This window comes from Chanos chanos, chromosome 13 (assembly GCF_902362185.1).
Source record: "Chanos chanos chromosome 13, fChaCha1.1, whole genome shotgun sequence".
Lineage (NCBI taxonomy): Eukaryota > Metazoa > Chordata > Actinopteri > Gonorynchiformes > Chanidae > Chanos > Chanos chanos.
In genome coordinates, this window is record NC_044507.1 from 21,873,927 (window position 1) to 21,892,043 (window position 18,117).

An 18,117-nucleotide genomic window follows, 5' to 3' on the forward strand; every position below is an offset into this window, starting at 1 on the left:
TGACGAACAAAACTAATGAACTACATATGCCGACACACAAAACCTTTATTTAAAACAACCCGAATGTTTGAATTCACTCATAAGCGGTTATCTGAGTACAGGGAAAACTGAGACAGGCTGCGGATGTTATATTAGGAGTCGCTGGTCTCCTCACTGGTCTTTTGACTCCTGAACCTGTGCTGCAGTTACCCTGGAGTTTGGTTTGAAGACTAAGCTCTAGCCGAGAACCAGGTGTGTTTACTCCAGGTAATGACATAGAAACAACAACAAGAAGGTTTAGTGAAAACTCAGAGTTAGTTAACTCAGAGTAAGTAGTAAACCTCCTAATAGAAGAGCCCTGTGGCTTCTTCTATTAGGAGGTTTACTACTTACCCCAATTTCACTAAACCCGCTTTCTGGAATAACACCCTGGAGGGCCAGAGTTGAACAGCAGTGAGTCACACATATTGCTTCATCTCCACTGAAAAGATTTACAGTATATCAATAAAATTACAAAATCTTCTTGACTAGATAACCTGGAGGTTTTCTGCTGCTGAAGGCTAATTCAGCGACTTAAGATAGACACCACAACTGAGGAAAACATGTCACTAACTGCTCTGGAAAGGTGAAAGAGTCTGTGGCTGTCTGTGGTCTCCACTGTCCTCTGTTCCATGGCTGAGAGATGAAATGTTGACTTAGAGGGTAAAGCAATGCTATTCCACCTGTCAATGGGCCCATTTCCCATCACATCACCCAGATTAGAATGTGGTTAGGAACACACACACACACACACACACACACACACACTGAAGACAGGAACAATGGCATAAAATATTTATGCCAAGGTAAAATATGGATTTCAAACACAGATTTTAAAATGACACAAAAATGTGTAGAGACAAACACACACACACACACACACACACACACACACACACACACATTTGCTGATGAGTTCCAGGAGTGGAGGGGGTGACAGACTAGACAGTGCATTCCCTGTTCAGGCAGTGTGGGGATAAGACTCAGGATTGAGGGGAGCCGGGGCTGGAGTCGCTGATTTGTGTTACTGCAGAGGGACGGGGAGGGTAACTACCGGGGTCAAGTGGGAAGTACACAAAAGGGCCCAGGTATGAAGGACACTGATGATCTCTGAGAACATTCCAGAAGTTCTAGTGGCCTGCTTTAGCTCAGCTAGAGGATGCATTAGGTTTTGGTCTATCCACAACATGGGTAACCCTCACAGGTCTGGTTTAGTCTCTGGCGGTTTAATGTAACTTCAGCCACCAATGATCTGATGGAACCCAGTTCCATTCAATATTTTAGGCTTAAGTTAAAAAAAAAAAGAAAGAAACTAAAGAGCATAACAAAACATAAGGAAAACATGTGATCAACCAATAAATAACCTTCAGAAAACTTAGAGGAGTGTTAGAGATCTCAGTACACGTTGACCAAAATTAGACAAATAAAAGAAAAAAAATGTGAATGTCTGAATTTAAAACAGTTGTGGAAAAACATTCCTCCAAGTTTTCTGAAGAAATAAAAGATTAAAATAACAATAATAATAATAATAATAATAATAATAATAATAATAATAATAATAATAATAATAATAATAGTTATTGTGATGGTACAGTGCGGCAGAGGCAGAGTGGGGCTGGTACCTTGTCCACTGTGCGTCTCTCCTGAGGTGTTTTGGGACCTGTTATAGCCAAAGGAAGTAAAAAGTGGCAGATGGGAATGTGTTGGCGGAGGTGGAGGAGGCGGCAGGATATGAATCTGATGATACGAGTCCCCGTTCACCATGGCGACGGCGGCAGGGCCGCTCGCCGGCGCACAGAGCTGTATCTTTTGATACTGTTGTGTACAAATGACTGTACTCCATGAACCTAGATACAACACAACAACAACAATAACAACAAAAAAAACAACAAAAATCAACAACAATAACAACAACAACACAAAGAAAACATATACACATAAGAGAGGGAAAACAAATTAAAGCAAAAAAAAAAAATCACCAAAAAATTAAAACAAGCAAATAATAAACGAGCAGAGGAAAGAAAAAAAAAAAGAAAAGAAAGAAAAAAAGAAAAGAAAGAAAAAAAAGAAGTTTGAAAGAGTTTATGGTCATCAGTGATCTGCCTCACTACGCTGTGTGGTCATGGATACATAAACATATGTAAACATCAACACGCGTCAAACAAAGGGTTAACTGACTGAGTGAGATCAAAGGCTGATTATGCTTCTGTTTATTCGTGTGTGTGTGTGTGTGTGTGTGTGTGTGTGTGTGTAGTAGGCCCTGAATGTAATGTTAGGTCTCGCCAGATGACGCTGAGGCCTATAAGACTACAAAATGGAGGAGGGAGGAGTCACAAACCTCTTCTCTTTATTTGAGTTGTGGTGTGTGTGCGTTGTGTGTGTGAAGGAGTGACTCAGTGTGTGTGTGTGTGTGTGTGTGTGTGTGTGTGTGTGAGAGAGAGAGATGGTTTTGAAGAATGGAGACAGCTCTCCCTACAGTAAAAACTCCATTAATGCAACTCCTTAACCAGCCTCACAGTCACCCACTCTCCACTGACCAGCCCTGTACTGTGTGTACTGTGTGTGTGTGTTGCATTTGTGGTGAACAGTAAAGTGCAGTGTTTGTGTCTGACACAGAGCACAGACAGTGTGAGAATAAAAACAGAATATGGATGGGGGAAAAAAAATCATTTCTGCAGTGAGGTGAAGACACGGGTGATGAGGCTTCACTGACACATGGAGACACTGAGTGGACAGACGACCACACTGTAACCACACCTAAACCTCTGACTGTAACCACACTCTAAACCTCTGACTGTAACCACACTCTAAACCTCTGACTGTAACCACACTCTAAACCTCTGACTGTAACCACACCTAAACCTCTGACTGTAACCACACTCTAAACCTCTGACTGTAACCACACTCTAAACCTCTGACTGTAACCACACCTAAACCTCTGACTGTAACCACACTCTAAACCTCTGACTGTAACCACACTCTAAACCCCTGACTGTAACCACACTCTAAACCTCTGACTGTAACCACACCTAAACTTCTGACTGTAACCACACCTAAACCTCTGACTGTAACCACACTCTAAACCTCTGACTGTAACCACACTCTAAACCCCTGACTGTAACCACACTCTAAACCTCTGACTGTAACCACACTCTAAACCTCTGACTGTAACCACACCTAAACCTCTGACTGTAACCACACCTAAACCTCTGACTGTAACCACACTCTAAACCTCTGACTGTAACCACACTCTAAACCCCCGACTGTAACCACACTCTAAACCCCCGACTGTAACCACAATCTAAACCTCTGACTGTAACCACACTCTAAACCTCTGACTGCAACCACACTCTAAACCTCTGACTATAACCACACTCTAAACCTCTGACTGCAACCACACTCTAAACCTCTGACTGTAACCACACTCTAACCTCTGACTGTAACCACACTCTAAACCCCTGACTGCAACCACACCTAAACCTCTGACCGTAACCACACCTAAACCTCTGACCGCAACCACACTCTAAACCTCTGCCTCTAACCACACCTAAACCTCTGACTGCAACCACACCTAAACCTCTGACCGCAACCACACCTAAACCTCTGACCGCAACCACACTCTAAACCTCTGACTGTAACCACACTCTAAACCCCTGACTGCAACCACACCTAAACCTCTGACTGTAACCACACCTAAACCTCTGACTGTAACCACACTCTAAACCTCTGACCGTAACCACACTCTAAACCTCTGACCGCAACCACACTCTAACCTCTGACTGTAACCACACTCTAAACCTCTGACTGTAACCACACTCTAAACCTCTGACTGTAACCACACCTAAACCTCTGACTGTAACCACACTCTAAACCTCTGACTGCAACCACACTCTAAACCTCTGACTGTAACCACACTCTAAACCTCTGACTGTAACCACACTCTAACCTCTGACTGTAACCACACTCTAAACCCCTGACTGTAACCACACTCTAAACCCCTGACTGTAACCACACTCTGAGTGGGAAAAGTGAGTGAGAGGAGGGAAACTGATCTTCATCAGTCAGCGTGAGGAACAAAACCCCTCACCGACCGCTGGCCTTTCCGCTGGTTAACGTTTCTCTTTCCAGTGCTGTCAGAACAGGCCAGAGTATACTTATTATGTTCCACTCAAAAGAAAACAACACCTCTCTGACAAATGGACAACTGTTTCTCCAAATCACCTGACCTTCCAATGGAGTGCACAGCACACACAGAAGTGTCTCTGTACAGTCTGGATACAAAATACTATAGCAGTAATATAATATAATATAATATAATATAATATAATATAATATAATATAATATAATATAATATAATATAATATAATATAATATAATATAATACAATCTATGGTAAATTCAACCAGCCCTCAAACGCCCCAGGTCCAGCATGATCAACCCTGATGAACCTGATCAGCTAATTATCAGTCAGTGGATTGTGACAATACAGAGTAAATAAGACAAAAAAAGAAACACGTACAGGGAACACTTGTCCAGACTGGGTTTAGAATCACTGCATCAGACTAAAAATGAACATAGTCATCATTACTACGGCTGTCTACTGTGTTCCCTTTGCTGTCAAAGGAGGGTTGAACTGCAAAATGAAAGGTTTAGTGTTGAAGCCTGTGTCAAAGAGAGACCACCCATAAACCAAAAGAATCAGAACGGTTCTTCTGGTTCCTCTGGCTTTTAAGATGTGGGCTGAACCAAGACCCACAACACTGAGTGGATATTTTCATTTATTTATTTATTTTTTTTTGTGAGGAAATCAGCTGCAGAACCAAACCACAGCCCTGGCATGTGGATAGGAAACACAGTTGCCATGGAGACGACATGCGTTTCCCAAGTGGTGCAGCGTTTTAGTAACAACAGCGTGGTGATGGTGACGCAGGACACGGAACCGATGTAAGCCCTCTCATCCAGCAGAGGGCGATGGTGAACCCATCCATGCTTTGTGCTGTCCCATCAGTCCATACTAATGAGATCAAGGTGGGTTGGGGAGCCAGTATTTTAGAGGTACAACATTCCTCATGCACAGAATGAAAAGACCATTAACCGAATTCAGTCTGTCAGGTAGATAGCTGTTCACCTCGTTTTTTGGGGTTTTTTACGGTACCTGCTAGCTGTTATGGCAACTCTTTTTCCTGCTCTTTGTGACAGTTTGGTGTAACGGCATGATTAATCTCTATTGAAAAATGAATCCTGCCAGACCAGTAGGAATCACAAATGTGAACAGGAGAATGGAAACACTGTGTTTGCGGATGTGAGTTTCCTCAGTAGACACAGCGTAACCCCGCTCTCCCGTGTCGCTATCCTTACCCGTGGCTCCTGGCCTCTTGCTGATAATCTCCACGATGTTGGATGGGAAGTATCCCACTCGGTCATTTCCTGTGCGGTTGTCATGGATACAGCCCTTCCACCTGCCGTCGGGATGTTGCTCTAGAACCTTCAGTGATGATTAAAGACAGAGTAAAATAATAAATTCACAGAGAATGTTGCTGCTGGCAATCCATAGTGATTAACATACTAATTATATTATCATTAGAAAACAAACGCTCGCTTTTTGTTTTCTGACCATTTACCCTGCAACTGTCTGAGCCTACAGCACACAAAATTAAGCCAATTATGATCAAAAGATGGAACAACAACCATTAAGAGTTTATCAGATGCCCTTTTGCCAAAAGACTGCATCTGCAGTGAGCAAACTGATGGGGGGGAAAAAAACCCACAAAAAACATGGGCAACAGTGCCCTCTATAGGCCAGCTTTCAACACACAGCGACTTGGCTGTTATTATGGCGGCTCAGGAATCAACAGACCTGCTCCTGGAGGGCATTTTCCCCAGTTTTACCCACAGTTACTGGGAACAGTTTGAGGAGCATCTAATTATTAAATTCATATATATTAAAACGCTTCTTAAAGGAACAACATTCAGGGGGAATGTAGCTCTCCAAAGCAGGAGGTTAGTCGACACTCCAGCAGAGTAATGAGGTATTTCCTCTGTTATGTTCACAGCTACAGTGAAAGATAACTTGTTTACATTTTTGACGACGGGACACCCTCATAAACCCTGACCAGCGAAGACATTCTACTGAAAAAGCATGTCACACAAATACCAAGTGCAGCGGCGCGGTGTGTGTGTGTGTGTGGGGGGGGGGGTGTTACCGTGATGACGTCTCCAGTCTTGATGTTGAGACTGGTCAGGTCATAGTTGTTGCAGTAGTCTCTAAGTGCCCTGACTTGCAGGGCCGCGGAGGCGTCTGGAAGAGAGAGACACACAGAGGTGAGCCCAGTAACAGCACACACACAGAGGTGAGTCCAGTCACAGCACACACAGACTGGCACTGACACAGCATGTCCACAGGTCAGGAAAGAAAGCTGTCCACACCCAGTCTCTTCTTCAGTCTCTTAACACAGTTTTTGACTTAACCACAGCAGGGTGACTGAGCACTGTTTGCTCTCTCTCAGGGCTGCTGTGGCGTGGTGTGGTGAGGAGGAGAGAGGGGGTAGAGGGGAGAGGGGTACCCAGCAGCTGTGGGGTTTGTTTGGGGTTAAGTGTCTCACTCAGGGACATGCTGCCGGCAGAGACTGGACGGGGACAGACATGACGGTCAGCGGTACTGCAGTGCTACGGTTTGTTTTTGTTGTTTTTGCTTTTCGTTTGCCTTCGTCACTGACCTCTGAGCATCTGTTTGATCTCGCGGCTGGCCTGCGTGGCCGTGAACTGGTAAACAATGTCCAGCGCCGTTTGGCTATATGTGTTCCTCACTGTCGCGTTGATGCCACTCTGCGAAATGATAAAGGTCAAAGGATTACAAAGGATGGACGCACTATTATCACTGACCGAGAACAGTACCATCCTGTTAGGGTCTTACTTCCCTTATAAGAGTCAGAACCAACAGGAATAAATGGAACAAATCTTTCCTTGGCTTTAGGTACAAATTACAGTGTTTTGCTTATCATTGTTCTGTCTTTCATTTTTTTTTTAAATTTCCTTTTATTTTTTCTTCCACCTGAAACATGCATCCTTTAGACAGAAACAGCACAAAGGTCATCCTTTAGGCAGAAACAGCACAAAGGTCATCCTTTAGGCAGAAACAGCACAAAGGTCATCTCAGCGTGTCTCATTTTTAGGTTCTCTAACCCCCCACCCTGCCATCTCCCCATGGGGCAAGGATTTCCCCGCGTTACCTCAGATCTCCACAACCACCATTCACAAGAGCAATGACACTCACGTCCAGTAGGAGGCGCACTACTTCAGTCTTGCCACACAGTGCTGCCTCATGGAGGGCTGTGCCAGCCTTGGTCTGCCTGTTAATGTCAATGCCAGCCTGGATCAGCAGTCTGCAAGATGAAAGGGAGCACAGACATGTCAGTTGCTGATCTGAGATCAGTTGGGATGCTTGATGACTGATTCCCTGAAGATGGACAACATGTGTAACTCTGTTTGGTAAAACTACACAAGCACCTCCTATAGTTTGTTGAGAAGTTACTTAAAAATGTAGTCACGGTAGAAAAAGGGTTTACAGTAACCCAGCATCATGTGGCTCCTCCCAGCTCACCCCAGTCAGCCTCCTGACGCTCCTCCCAGCTCACCCCAGTCAGGCTCCTGACACTCCTCCCAGCTCACCCCAGTCAGGCTCATGACACTCCTCCCAGCACACCCCAGTCAGGCTCATGACACTCCTCCCAGCACACCCCAGTCAGGCTCCTGACACTCCTCCCAGCACACCCCAGTCAGACTCCTGACGCTCCCCCCCGCACACCCTAGTCAGCCTCCTGACGCTCCTCCCAGCTCACCCCAGTCAGCCTCCTCCTGATTCAGAGTCTCACACTTTCCATGCCTCTGCTGTTCGGAGCCTGCCTGGCCTCCTGACACAGCCCTGAATTCAATTAGACCTCTGTGTTCAGGGGCAGTCGACAGAGAGAGCCTGAGGAATTCAGTGTAAGAGAGCAGTCAGAGAGAGGGCTGACCAGAGCTGGGGTCAGAGTATAAACGCATAATTAACTACAGAAATGATATGGTTTAGTATCATGTCACCCCTGTGTCACGTGACGGATCTTTCCGGAAGAGAGCACCTCTATCAGAACCACCCCAAAAGACGACCGCCCTCACACCATCCGCCTCTTCGTTTTTCTCTCTCTCTCCAAAAGGAAGGATGATGCTGTACTGCTGATGGTCCAGCCCAAACTCAGCAGTCAGAGGCGTTAGAGATTGCGACATAGAACCCTGGACACTGAAACCCTGTGACCTTCTCGTCTTACGTCTGAGCAGCCATGACAAGAGATGAGAGAGAGTTTGTCTTTTTTCTTTTTCTTTGCTGTCCCTGACAGGAGCGAGAAGCGGGCCATCAATTCTCTATTCTGCACCAGATCGCTCCGTTTAAAGACGGTCATTTAGGGAAACCGCCCCCGGGGCTACCGGATGGATGACAAAATGAGCAGCCTTGTGAGAACCCTCTCTGTCGGCCTGAAACTCGTGAGTTCACATGGACGCAGATCAGCTCCGGGCTCATCAGAATCAGGTCCTGCCAGCAGCCCGACCCGATCTCGTGCCCCCCCCCCCCCCCCCCCGTTTGGTGGCGTGCGGAGAAGTGGGGAGGGAGACAGAAGAACAGGGAGGTGGATGTTTGTGCCTGGGCTAGAGCATTATGGTCCAGACTGTTATGTCTCGTCTCAAACCCATCTCTGATTGACACGCAACTGCTCATCCCCGTCTCATAGACAGGTCTAACTAATGAGACGCATCGCTCCACGGCACCAGACCGTCCATCACCATCAGGACCTCTCACATACACACGGCCCAATTAAGTCTGCCGACCCGCGATCCTCTCCTCCCTGTGTGTGGACTGCAGAGGGCCGTGAGGCAAACCATGTGTCGTGGTAAATCGAGGACGCGCTATAAAAAGCATGCAACTCTCACACGTTGACCGTTTCATGGACTCTCATTATGGATCGGTGTTTGTCACTGCGTGGATCAATCAGCCTGCTCTGTGGCCCTCACGGAGTTTACATAAAAGATTACTGTGGGCTCATTTAAATGGCTTTTGGAGAATTAATTAAATGTCAGTCAGAGACATGGAGAACGCAAGTACCAGCAATAAACAGATATCAAAGGTACAGAAATATACCACTAATCCCACTCCAGAATTTCACGAGCTCAAGAAAATATGAACTGTATACATTCACACACACACAAACACACACACATACATATACATATGTGTTGGTGTATGTGTGTGTGTGTGTGTGTGTGTGTGTGTGTGTGTGTGTGTGTGTATATATATCCTTGAATTAAAAAAAAGTGGTGAGCATTTTGTGTGAGTGATGTGTCTATGTGAACAGGCGGGATAGTGTAGTGTTGGGCAGAGCAGCGTTAAGGCCGGCGTGATGAGGTGAGGTCTCTAAAGCCGCATGCGTCTGGACACACTGATCATGGAGCCCAGCCAGTCTGTCAGGCTGAGTGATGATGATGTGTGAGAAAGTCTATGGAGCCTGACACAAACCCAAGCCCGGCCTTCCCCCGGCCCGCGGTCCTGTGCTGTGCTTCAGTGGATCAGAGAGAACAGGCACAAACACGCGTCTGAAAAGCGGCACGTAGCACCGCCGGCAACGCAGGCTGAGGATTCTTCAGACCGGAGCTCACTTATTCGCTTACCGAATCCGTCAGGTCGTCAGAGCACACCGACAGACGGCTTTCCGTTTACGAGCCAGGACAGCTTGATGTCGCCATCATTCACAGGGTCAAGCTTTATTTAAAGATATCCGTATCATGAACGCAAAGTTATCTTAATGTAAACGTACTTTCATAAAAGCGTAAACTGATAAAACAGATGTCCGGACTGGCCCGTGTTTATGAGCTCCACTACGTAAACGCGACGGAGCGTTTTTCCACGGATGGTTTGGGATGCGTAACTGAGGAATCAGACTTGCGGCAGTAAGTGAAACGTGTGTGGAGAGAGTGTTAACCACAGAACCAGAGTGTGAGCAGCGGATGTGCTAAAAACGGCACGTCTCCAGATGAGGCACGTGACCGAGGTGAAAATTGAAACAGAGCTTGTTAAAAGATTTTCAGCAATTGTCTCCTGTTTGGGTCCAGGATCTGCTCTGGTCACGGACCTGCCGCAAACACAGAGACTAGAATCTCAATTTAACCTCAGCTGGTCGAATGAATTAAGACTGAGAGCCTGCAGATGAAAGAGAGCAATCCCAGGCTAATTCACTCACATCGCGAGGACAGAGATGAGGACCACTCCACCACACTGGCTCTCATATCCAGCCCTGACGTCTCTCTAATGCAACAGCTGTCAATCTGTTCCCCAGCCCCGCCCCCTGCCCTGGAACACCTGATTCCACTGACCAATCAATCATCAAACCCTGTGACGCTCAATCAGCTCTGACAAGGAAGCGTTGTCACATACATGTGGAGAACAGGGGGCCCCTGAATAACCAGAGCTCAGACTCGTCACTAATGCACTGGACATGACCTCACACATCATGGCAAGACTTCAACAGAGTGTTAGCACAGGGCTACGCTAAAAAATATGCTGTCCAGTGAGGACAGTGTGACTGGATTTGAAAATTACCACTCCAGTCAAGTTTCAGTGGTTACATGTGGATGGATGAATATTGAATGAATGGTCTTAGCAGGACAAAGAGCCTCCATGTTATTTCAGAAAACAGATGTGATTATTGAACCCAGTGATGAGCTAGTGGATCAGGTTACATTACCCAGTTCCTCTTCCCCTCTCTCTCTCTGTCTCTCTCTCCCTCTCTCTGTCTCTTTCTGTCTCTCTCCCTCTCTCTGTCTCTCTCTCTGTCTCTGTCTCTCTCTCTCTCTCTCGCTCTCTCTCTCGGGGCTGTACTGCTCTGATAGGGCATTCATCAGGCTGTCTCCTCAGTCTGACCTGTATCATCTCATCCCTGGACAGGCCATTACCACCAGACTGGACTCCATCACAGCCGTCTACAGCAGACAGACATGCACTCCATTACCTCCACAGTCATTACACAGACCAACACCTGACCCAACACTAACACTACACAGACCAACACCTGACCCATCACAGCCACTACACAGACCAACACCTGACCCAACACTGCCTCTACACAGACCAACACCTGACCCAACACTAACACTACACAGACCAACACCTGACCCATCACAGCCTCTACACAGACCAACACCTGACCCAACACTAACACTACACAGACCAACACCTGACCCATCACAGCCTCTACACAGACCAACACCTGACCCAACACAGCCACTACACAGACCAACACCTGACCCATCACTAACACTACACAGACCAACACCTGACCCATCACAGCCTCTACACAGACCAACACCTGACCCATCACTGCCTCTACACAGACCAACACCTGACCCAACACTAACACGACACAGACCAACACCTGACCCAACACTAACACGACACAGACCAACACCTGACCCAACACTAACACTACACAGACCAACATCTGACCCAACACTGCCTCTACACAGACCAACACCTGACCCATCACTAACACTACACAGACCAACACCTGACCCATCACAGCCGTCTACAGCAGACAGACACGCACTCCATTACCTCCACAGTCATTACACAGACCAACACCTGACCCAGCACTGCCTCTACACAGACCAACACCTGACCCAACACTAACACGACACAGACCAACACCTGACCCATCACAGCCTCTACACAGACCAACACCTGACCCATCACTAACACTACACAGACCAACACCTGACCCAACACAGCCTCTACACAGACCAACACCTGACCCATCACAGCCTCTACACAGACCAACACCTGACCCATCACTAACACTACACAGACCAACACCTGACCCATCACAGCCTCTACACAGACCAACACCTGACCCAACACAGCCACTACACAGACCAACACCTGACCCATCACAGCCTCTACACAGACCAACACCTGACCCAACACAGCCTCTACACAGACCAACACCTGACCCATCACTAACACTACACAGACCAACACCTGACCCATCACTGCCTCTACACAGACCAACACCTGACCTAACACAGCCTCTACACAGACCAACACCTGACCCAACACAGCCTCTACACAGACCAACACCTGACCCATCACAGCCTCTACACAGACCAACACCTGACCCAACACAGCCTCTACACAGACCAACACCTGACCCAACACTAACACTACACAGACCAACACCTGACCCATCACTAACACTACACAGACCAACACCTGACCCATCACTAACACTACACAGACCAACACCTGACCCATCACAGCCTCTACACAGACCAACACCTGACCCATCACTGCCTCTACACAGACCAACACCTGACCCAACACAGCCTCTACACAGACCAACACCTGACCCAACACTGCCTCTACACAGACCAACACCTGACCCAACACAGCCTCTACACAGACCAACACCTGACCCATCACAGCCTCTACACAGACCAACACCTGACCCAACACTAACACGACACAGACCAACACCTGACCCAACACTAACACTATACAGACCAACACCTGACCTAACACTGCCTCTACACAGACCAACACCTGACCCAACACTAACACTACACAGACCAACACCTGACCTAACACAGCCTCTACACAGACCAACACCTGACCCATCACTGCCTCTACACAGACCAACACCTGACCCATCACTAACACTACACAGACCAACACCTGACCCATCACAGCCTCTACACAGACCAACACCTGACCCATCACTGCCTCTACACAGACCAACACCTGACCCAACACAGCCTCTACACAGACCAACACCTGACCCAACACTGCCTCTACACAGACCAACACCTGACCCAACACAGCCTCTACACAGACCAACACCTGACCCATCACAGCCTCTACACAGACCAACACCTGACCCAACACTAACACGACACAGACCAACACCTGACCCAACACTAACACTATACAGACCAACACCTGACCTAACACTGCCTCTACACAGACCAACACCTGACCCAACACTAACACTACACAGACCAACACCTGACCTAACACAGCCTCTACACAGACCAACACCTGACCCATCACTGCCTCTACACAGACCAACACCTGACCCATCACTAACACTACACAGACCAACACCTGACCCAACACAGCCTCTACACAGACCAACACCTGACCCAACACTAACACTACACAGACCAACACCTGACCCACCACAGCCTCTACACAGACCAACACCTGACCCATCACTAACACTACACAGACCAACACCTGACCTAACACTGCCTCTGCTCCAGCCTGTGTCCATCCACCCTGGTCCAACAAACCTGTACTACCCAAACACACACACACACACACACACACACACACGCGCGCGCGCGCGCACACACACACACACACAGTCTTGCCCTGGGCTGTGTGTCTACACTGGAAGTTTTACTGTAGTTAGATGTTACGGCCGGTCACAAGCTCGTAGCATAAAGGGGGAGACGCACGTGATAACAGTTCTAAATCTAGGGGTTTTCATCATCCAAAACATATATACAAAGGATTAAAAAAGCGGGTTGAGGGAGTGAAGCGGAAGCACAATCACACTGAGCTGGGATGGACGGGTATCCACTAAAATTCCCATGCGCGTCTCGCCGGAATGGTGCCAGGAGGGTCTACAAATGGGCTCATCCCACAGGTTTCAGGTGCCCCAACTCTGCTAGTCAACAGGTTAGAGCAGGGGTGGGCAAATCCAGTCCTGGAGGGCCAGTGTCCTGCCGGTTTTTGTTTTCACCTCTTAGCTACCTGCTGATTTTCACTTTGAAAACAGGTGTGCATGCACTTCAGCCAATCAGAGACTGTATTTAGTTGGTTGACAAGAAAAACAGCGGGACCATGGCCCTCCAGGACCGGATTTGCCCACCCCTGGGTTAGAGAATACCAAAACAAAATAAACAAAAACATAATCGCCACCAGTAGGGGTAGTCAGTGCTGCCTAGCTGCTATTATTTAGGCGGCCACCAGGACTGTCGAACGTAACAAAAGTTGGCGTTCTTTTCTGTTACAAGGATACCAATGTATGTGAGCTCTCCACTCTCAATGTGGAACATCTTCAGCACTATTTTCAGGCCAACCATTTCTGTTTCCCCAGTCAGGCTTCACACAACCTCCCTATTTGTGATCATTTTTCTGTTTTTTGTTTTTTTAATCAGATAAACCTGAGTTTGCTTGTAAAGCATGCTCACAGCCCCGTGGTGCTGAATAATTGGTGTGGTTTCGTTCTGAGTGGGGCAGTCTGAAGACACTGTTCTCTAAATGAGTGTTTTTCTCAGGGTTTACGGCGTGACATGCACCAGCCAAGATCTGACAGACACCTTCTGTACGCCTAAACAGGAGGGTGTCTCTGTCACTAACGCGGCCCTCAACACGCTGGCGTCCACACCCGCTGAGCTGCAATGCCTGCTGGGAACACATCTCTCCACAGAGAAACAAAGATGCTGCCTGTGATTGACTGACAGCTGAAGAAAAACCTGAGACAGTGGGAAACTGCTCACACTTCTTCTACACCTTCCTCTCCACCTTCCTCTCCGCCTTCTAACACACAGGCCTGCCCTTCTCACAGCCATCAGAGTCTACCAAAGACATGAACACCAAGCTTCCTCAGGCGCTGTCTCACAGAACACCGCTTAGGGAAGTTCTGGCAGTTGCTGTTCATGAGTGTAGACTCCTGGGTGACAAAAAGAAGAGGTCCAGATTTGCTTTGACTCACTGATGCGCAAAAGCTCTCTAACATAGTCATTGTTAAGAGCCTTCAGATCTCAAACTACTGTCTCTCTCTCTGGTTGTTGTTGTCTCTGTGTACCTGATAATGTCGATGTGTCCATTCTTGGCGGCAAGATGCAATGGGCTCGTGCCATTGGGATCAGTGGAGTCCCCAGGCTTGGGCTCCAACAGCGCTGCACACATGTTACTGCTGAGGAGCAGCTGGACCACCTGCAGGGTGCACACACACACACACACACACACACACACACAGGCCAGTCAGGGCACAGTGGTAAATCATAACTGTAGTGTAAACCGTGGCTACAGCAGTGGGGGGGGGGGGGGGGGGGGGGGGGGGGGGGGGGGGTGAGTGTGTTTAAGGGCGGGTATAAGTGGTACAGCTGGTACAGGCGAGGGACTTACCCCGACTCTGCCAAACTCACAGGCCAGGTCCAGCGGAGTTTTCCCAGCGTTGTCCACGATGCAGGGGTTGGACTGGTGCTGCAGCAACATCTCAGACTGTTTGGACAGGGAGTAAACGGGAGTCAGTGTGGACTGACGGAGGTGGGTGATGGTGATGGGGTTGATGATGGGATGATTCGGGTGAAGCTTGTGCGGATGCTGACTGACAGAACCACTGTCAAGGGCAGATTGTTAACTCTTGTTGTCAGGGCATGTTGGGAAGTTAACTCTGATTGGACAGGAGCCTTTTCCACTGGTTTAATTGTATATGAAACTGCACATCTGCTCTCTGACACACTCCTGCCTTCATAAGCAGGTGAACAGCTGAGTCAGTCTAGGCCCTTTCATCTCAATACTGTTCACAATTTTACGGCCCTAGAAAACTGTCAGATGAACACAAACGACACCAAATGTCGTTGGTGGATCAGTAATCGACTACTCATGCCTGGGGTTCGTTTGTTTCAGACGACACGCAGCAGCTACATCATATCTAAGGCCCTGGTCAGTTTTGGCTGATGCTGAGCTGAGGTTTACAGCGATTGGTCAGTTTTGGCTGATGCTGAGCTGGGATTCACAGTGATTGGTCAGTTGATCTCCTTATGGACTGGTCTTCCCTTACAGCATCTGCAGCATAATTAACTAATTCCTTTAAATCCAAGATTTACTGCTGATCACAAGTAAACTCACACACACACACACACACACACAGCCTAACATTCAATTCAAGCAAACACCCCAGCAACACACACAGACACAAAGACACAGACACACACACACAAAGCCATTGAGAAATGAAAACGGCAGCAATTTCCCTTGCCTTTTGTGAGTAAGCATTTTTATACGATTGCTAACCCGCACATTAGATGCTGAGATAATCAAAGTAATGATCCAGAATGTTCTCTTTCCTCTGTATCCCTCCCACTTGCCTGCAGCTTAGTCTGAAGTGGAGGTAAGATGGCCATGAATCTGTTCTGAATCCACTTCAGTGACAGCGTCTGACAATTTTCATCAATGAATCAATATTTACTTAACACTGAGCGTCATGGTAAGTAATGGGGGGGAGTGTTTCCTATTCTTGTTCCTGTATATCTGAACGCTGTTGCTCCAACACACCTGAGTCCTCTCATCAGATAATTACCTGGCCCTTGGTTAGATGAGTGAGGAGGGTTTGAGCAGAAAGCGATTTAAAACAGAGAGAGACCCAAACTGTGCAGGACTGTGCATTCCAGGGGACCGGGAGCGCACTCCCCAGCAGCAGGAGTGGGAGACACGGCTATAAAGTCGCTAATGCAGAGAGGAGGTGTCTCACTGCATCATAAACCCGCACATAAGGAGGTGTCTGACTGCATCATAAAGGCGCACATAAGGAGGTGTCTGACTGCATCATAAAGGCGCACATAAGGAGGTGTCTGACTGCATCATAAAGGCGCACACAGAATCTGAGCCTGAGACCCAGCTGTACGGCTGACCGTTGCTTTTCACCACTGCCTCTGACCCTGTTCAGCAGTGGAGCTGTGTGAGAGAAAGGTCTGACGGAGAGAAACAAGCCCAGTGAATTGTCTTTATGAAACGTAGGTTTGTATCCGTAGAGACAGGACTCACCACGTCATAGTGGCCGTGCTGCGCTGCCAGGTGCAGAGGGATCTGGCCTTCGTCTGATTGGCCGTTGACGGAGGAGCCAGATTTAAGCAACATTTTCATTGGCTCTGACTTGCCCTGCCAGGCGGCGTAGTGGAGAGGACGCATCCCTACAGTGGGTGCATGGGAACCAGTCAGAGACAGAGAACTTAAAACATGTCCGCATTTCTGCAACGCACTCGAAGGACTGCATTTCTACAAAGGCACATTATGCACTTATATCTACAAAATATAAATATAAAATACTTATATCTGTATCTATATCTATCTCTCTCGCTCTCTCTCTCTCTCTCTGTATATGTATATATATATCTACACACATATAAAAGAAAAAAAAAACTTTCTCGATACCTTTTTGGTCTCTAATATCCACCATGGCCTGGGACTCCAGCAGAAGAGAAATGACCTCCAGGTTTCCGTTGAGGGCCGCATGGTGCAGAGGTGAGAATCTGTAACACAGACACACACAGACAAACACTAGTCAGTCAATAATCAGTGTGAACATGACCAAAGCCTTTAAGAATGCATTCCCTGCCGAGTCAGAGTCAAACAACGTTGGTGTTCAAAGCATCGGGAAAGCCACAAGTCATCTGTCTGTGAAACGACGCATCTTAAGGGCCCTAGAGGGGGCAATGCAAAATGATATTGGTTTATGATAATGAAAACAAGCAGTGGCCATGATCAGACGTGGTGTAAACTGTTTCCTGTTTCTTCCTCTTCTTTCCGCCCCTTTCCTCTCTCAGGCCGAATCAGACAGAGCTGATGGCACAGAGGCACTGTCATACAGAGACATCATACAAAGCAGATCTAATGGTCTGACCTCACAACAGGACCAGGAACAGATCTAATGGTCTGACCTCATAACAGGACCAGGAACAACTGGTTTGGACATTTATGAAGATCAACCGTCACACACGGGCATTTTAGTGGAGCCTCTGAAAGCCTCACAGATTCTTTCCTGAGCGTGAACAGAGACAGATTCTAAACATCTGTACACCGCACTGTTAGAGAGCGCCTCTTTCATTAGCTGATAAAAATCTCCTTTGACCTGAAGAGGCGACTTGAAGCTGGACATGAGTGGACAGAGAGGACAGTTTCTTCTCATCATCCTGACTCCCCTGTCACGCAAGGCTGTGGATATTCACTTTGAATAATATTCCCATTGACAGCACGGAGCTGGACACAGCACAGAGGATGTGACTGGAAT

At 47.5% G+C, this 18,117-nt stretch overlaps 1 protein-coding gene across 1 annotated transcript in view; it reads right to left on the reverse strand.

The window, feature by feature from the left end:
* caskin1 (CASK interacting protein 1) overlaps positions 1-18,117 on the reverse strand; it is a 90,709-nt gene that overhangs the window by 10,929 nt on the left and 61,663 nt on the right. The window contains exons 3-11 of the mRNA XM_030790189.1: positions 17,262-17,359; positions 16,875-17,020; positions 15,234-15,329; positions 14,911-15,041; positions 7,293-7,401; positions 6,736-6,844; positions 6,223-6,317; positions 5,378-5,504; positions 1,641-1,865 (exon numbers count right to left, since the gene is read on the reverse strand). Coding sequence (XP_030646049.1) covers positions 1,641-1,865; positions 5,378-5,504; positions 6,223-6,317; positions 6,736-6,844; positions 7,293-7,401; positions 14,911-15,041; positions 15,234-15,329; positions 16,875-17,020; positions 17,262-17,359 — 1,136 coding nt within the window. The remainder of the gene's footprint in view (positions 1-1,640; positions 1,866-5,377; positions 5,505-6,222; positions 6,318-6,735; positions 6,845-7,292; positions 7,402-14,910; positions 15,042-15,233; positions 15,330-16,874; positions 17,021-17,261; positions 17,360-18,117) is intronic.